Source organism: Muscardinus avellanarius (assembly GCF_963383645.1).
Source record: "Muscardinus avellanarius genome assembly, chromosome: 1".
Taxonomy (NCBI): domain Eukaryota; kingdom Metazoa; phylum Chordata; class Mammalia; order Rodentia; family Gliridae; genus Muscardinus; species Muscardinus avellanarius.
The window spans coordinates 63843558-63848227 of NC_137786.1; the positions used below are offsets into that span (position 1 = coordinate 63843558).

The 4670-nt window shown below is 42.1% G+C and overlaps 1 protein-coding gene across 1 annotated transcript; it reads left to right on the top strand.

The window, feature by feature from the left end:
- Positions 1 to 274: 274 nt before the first annotated feature.
- On the top strand, positions 275 to 3308 carry S100Z (S100 calcium binding protein Z; the record flags this gene model as incomplete). The annotated part of the gene is made up of 2 exons (XM_080717205.1): positions 275 to 415; positions 3150 to 3308. 2 exons carry the CDS (start codon positions 275 to 277, stop codon positions 3306 to 3308), a joined length of 300 nt encoding a protein of 99 aa, XP_080573331.1.
- Positions 3309 to 4670: the final 1362 nt, after the last annotated feature.

A 4670-nucleotide genomic window follows, 5' to 3' on the forward strand; every position in this document is an offset into this window, starting at 1 on the left:
CAGGCGCTGCTGTGTCTTGGGGGACTGGGGATGAGGGAGGAGAATAAAGTCCCCTGCAAAGCTCTCATTTGTAGCTTGCCCCAGAATGGGCGGACACTGTCTTTAACGGAAAGAGTATTAGGGTTCAACAACCAGCACCGTGGGGTGGGATGACTAGGGGATGGTAGCACACCATTTTCCAAGTGTTGATATTTCCCGAGCTGCTTCTTTTGAACAGGCGTCTTCTCCCTGGCTCGGCTCGGCTGTTTCTGGAGGGGTCATTTCTGCTGCCGACATGCCCACCCAGCTGGAGATGGCCATGGACACCATGATCAGGATCTTCCACCGGTACTCCTGCAAGGAAGGGGACAGATTCAAGCTGAACAAGGGGGAGCTGAAGCTGCTCCTGCAGCGAGAGCTCACGGAGTTCCTCTCGGTGAGTCTGTTTTCCTGCCTCACTGACTTGAGGTGGAGCTTTGGCTGCGGTCACGGCCTTTACACACATGCATCCTATGACTGTTGCAAGCACAGTATAATTTGTATAGAGATTCAGGGTGCAGTGGAAGCAAAACTTACACACCTTCTTTTTCTGTGTATCCCAGTGTGTGTCCCTTTCTAAACCCTCCATAATGCCCAGGATTAAGACTGCCAGGTGTTGACAGTTATATTGGGATTTTCATCAAATTTTCAACATTCTGGTGCATCAAAGTGATGGCTAGTTATACCAGGAGGTATAGTTATAACTAGTTATATCTGGGGTTCTTTATTCTGTGGTGGAAAATTTTCTAGAGAATGAAAAGTCCTCCTCTTCAAGCATGAGCTGTCTGGGACTGGTGAAAGGGGTGTGCTTGGCCAGTGACCAGTTGTGTAGCAAATGGACTCCCACCTCAAGATACCCATTGTCAATGAATTCACACATGAGGCTTGACAGTGGAGTGCCTGAGGCCTCCTCTGAGGAAAACACTCTGCTCTGGTGCTCATAGAGTTGCCTTAAATTGTTTTTTAGCACAACGTGCTACTGCATGATTCTGTCCACACCCTGTGTTAAGACTACAAGTTGTAATGACAACACTCTTTTCTTCCCATCCTCTATGCAAAAAGCTTAAAGTAAAAAATAATTAATATAGTAACTTTCCAAAATAACTTTTTACTGGTTTTAGAAGTCCATAACATTGTTTGTGTTCCCCCTGAATTTCAGTTTGGCTTCTGTAGGGCAGCAGATGTGGCTCAGTGGTGGGGTGCTTGCCTAGCGTGTGCTGGGCCCTGGGTTGAGTCCCCAGCACTGCCGAGAAACCTCACGCTGTTAATTTCAGTTTGGCTACTGTATGGTGTAGTATTTAGGATAAAAAACTCGGTAGGTCAGACCTGGAGCATTGCTCTATTCGAAGGAATTTGAATAGACAAAGAAGTTCTGCTAATAAGTTCTTGAAAATTGTCTTTGTCTTGATCAAATAGATTTTGATCAATTAAAGTTAAGTTTTTAGCCATTTAATGGTTTCAGCTAATGAGTGGGCCATGGGGAGTTCCTGGAGGAAATGAACTGCTTTTGGAAATGGTTCCCGTTATCCACTAATAATAGGAGAGGTGGGCGCTTTCTAGTCTCACCCCTCATGCCCTTGATCTCCTGTATAGGCTCCCTGATTTTCTTTCTACCCATGAAATGAAGTAATCCTTATAAGATCTACTCTTCACTGGTTACCTCTATTTCATGTCAGATACTGAGCTTAAGAGAGCTTCCAGATAAAATTATTTTATGTGTGGTGCAATAATTAGTACTTTAAGCTAAAATTTATTTGAAATTCAAATTTAATTGGATATCATATATATGACTATATATACATATATATGACTCTATCTATCATCTATCTATCTATCTATCTATCTATCTAGAGATTGAACCCAGAGGCATTCTACATTCTACCTCCAAGCTAACCCCTAGCGTGAGTGTGTGTGTGTGTGTGCGTGTGTGTGTGTGTGTGTGTGTGTTACTGGGGATTGAACTCAGGGACATTCTACCTCTAGTCTATAACCCCACCCCTATTTTATTTTTATTTTAAAACAAGGTCTTGCTAGGTTGATGAATCTCAGTATTTGCTGAGGCTGCCCTCAAAACTGATCCTCCTATCTCTGCCTCCCAAGTACTGAGATTACAGGCATATACCACCACACCTGTCTTCTTCAGTCCTTTTTAATTTTTGTTTTGAAACAGGGTCTTGTTAGGTTGCTAAGACCAGTCTTGGACCAGTGATCCTCCTGTCTCAGCCTCCCACGTACTGGGAGCAGAGGTATGCATCATCACACCTGGTTTTTCCTATATTTTTATTAGCTAAATCTAGCAACCATAGGGCTAAGAACTTTCAAAAAATATATATTAAAATGTCCCAAAAATGTGTGGGGATATTCTATTTTATTAACAAGAAAATTTTTAAATATTAAGCAACTGCTTAACATCCTATTGCTGGTAAATGGTAGAGCTCCTCTCTGTCCCTTTCAACTTCAAGCCCTCTGCTTCCATTCTCCAGCCTCTCACCTGCCATGTCCTGTAAATGCCTTTTAGCTTCGAGAGCTTGCTTTGATCAGTGCTGTTTGCTCTTTTTCATCATTAGGTCTCAGCCAGCACCGTATGTGCCTGGGACAAGGGCTAGACTCATGTACAATTTGTGCCTGACTCAAATCATTTTGCAAATAGGTTCTTAAGTTTGTCTTTAGCGGCTAAAAATGAAAATTAAAATATTCATGTAGGGGCCAGGATGTAGTTCAGTGGCAAAGTGCCTGCTTTGAAGGTGTGGCGCTCTGGGTTCCATCCCAGTTCCAAAAAGACAAAATAAATAAATAAATAAATAAATAAATAAATAACCCCTTTAAAAAATGTTCATGTAGCAGGGTGTGGTGTAATCCCAGCATTCAGGAGGCTAAGACTAGAGGATCATGGTTCGCGGACAGCCTCAGCTACTTAGTGAGGCCCTCTGTAACTTAGTGAGACCCTGTTTCAAAATAAAGAATAAAAAAATAGGGAAGGGGTATGGTTCGGAGGTCAAATGCCCATGGGTTCCATCCCCAGACTCCCCCCCACACACAAAAAAGTTCATGTAAATAAAAGGAAGATGGAATTTCAATTGTCATTATGAGCCTCAAAGCCTGGGAGTTAGAAATTTTCTTTTTCTTTCTAGTGCCAAAAGGATCCTCAGTTGGTTGATAAGATAATGCAAGACCTGGACGCCAATAAGGACAACGAAGTGGATTTTAATGAATTTGTGGTCATGGTGGCAGCACTGACTGTTGCTTGTAATGATTACTTTGTAGAACAATTGAAGAAGAAAGGAAAATGAAGTAGTCAACTCAAGGCAAAAATATATCCAGAGTTATTTACTTACTGTTTATACCCTTCAGACCTATAGATGCAGTAAATGTTACTTATAGGTATACTATGCCATCAAGTAGTTGCTAGTATCATTAAATTATGTATACTTTAACTTTACATAAACATTCCAAATCTTATATGCCTTACTTGAAATCTGATTATATTAAAGAGGTTATATGCAGCCAGGCATAGTGACACATGCCTGTAATCCCAGTACTTGGGAGACTGAGACAGGAGGATCGAAGGCTCAAAGCCAACCTCAGTAACTTAGTGAGGCACTCAGCAACTTATTGAGACCCTTTTTCAAAATAAAATAGGGCTGGGGGTGTAGCTTGAAGGTAGAATGCCCCCATTCAATCCCCAGCACCACAAACAAACAAACAAACAAGACATTATATGCATTTATTTGTCTGTTAAAAAGAGAACATCACAAAAAATTGACTGCTTTTAAATGTAGCTAGAACTTGGCAAATTTCTAAGAAATTCTGGTCTTTATATTGTTTTGAACTCTATTAAAGAAATTACCTGGTTCTCCCTATGCTTTTGTGATATTGCTTCAAATGGAAGAAGTCTTGAGGATCTATAATTAGAAAGGTTGATAAAAGCCGGGCGTGGTGGCGCACACTTGTAATCCCCGCGCTTGGGAGGCAGAGACAGGAGAATTCCGCAGGTTCGAAGCCAGCCATGTGCGCTGGCTTAAGAGACCCTGTTTCCAAATAAAAATGTAAAAATAGGTCCGGGAGTGTAGCCTGGAGGTAGAAGGGCTTCCAGGAACCCAAGTACCACCAAAAAAAAAAAAAAAAAAAGAAAAAAAGAAAGGTTGATAAATAGAAGCGCTGGCCTTTTCAGTTAACTAGGTCAAGGAGCGAGTAGATTCTATGCTGGGTACTCAAGCCAAGAGAGCTGAAGTCAGCATCTCTTGGGGTATGGGGTATAAATATCCTACCTTGTCTCTTGAGCTGGATGATTCTGAGACAAGTGCTTTATACCCTTTCCCAGTGCGTCCTCCCAAAGTTAAGCTTCAGTAGGCCCTGGGGAAGGTGAACTTCCTTCCTTGTCTCAGGATGCTCCCAATCTGTTTCCTATACCTCTCAAATAAATGACTTGCACGTAAGTCCTCATCTCAGAGTCTGTTTCTGGGGAAATCCAACCATGACAGATCCTTCAGAGAATTTTAAGAAAAGGACCAAGCCGGGTAAGGTGGCGCACACCTGTAATCCCTGTACTTGGGGGACAGAGACAGAAAAGACCCTGTTTCCAAATAAAAATATAAAATAGGTCTAGGAGTGTAGCCCAGAGGTAGAAGGGTTTCCAGGAACCCCAGTACCAC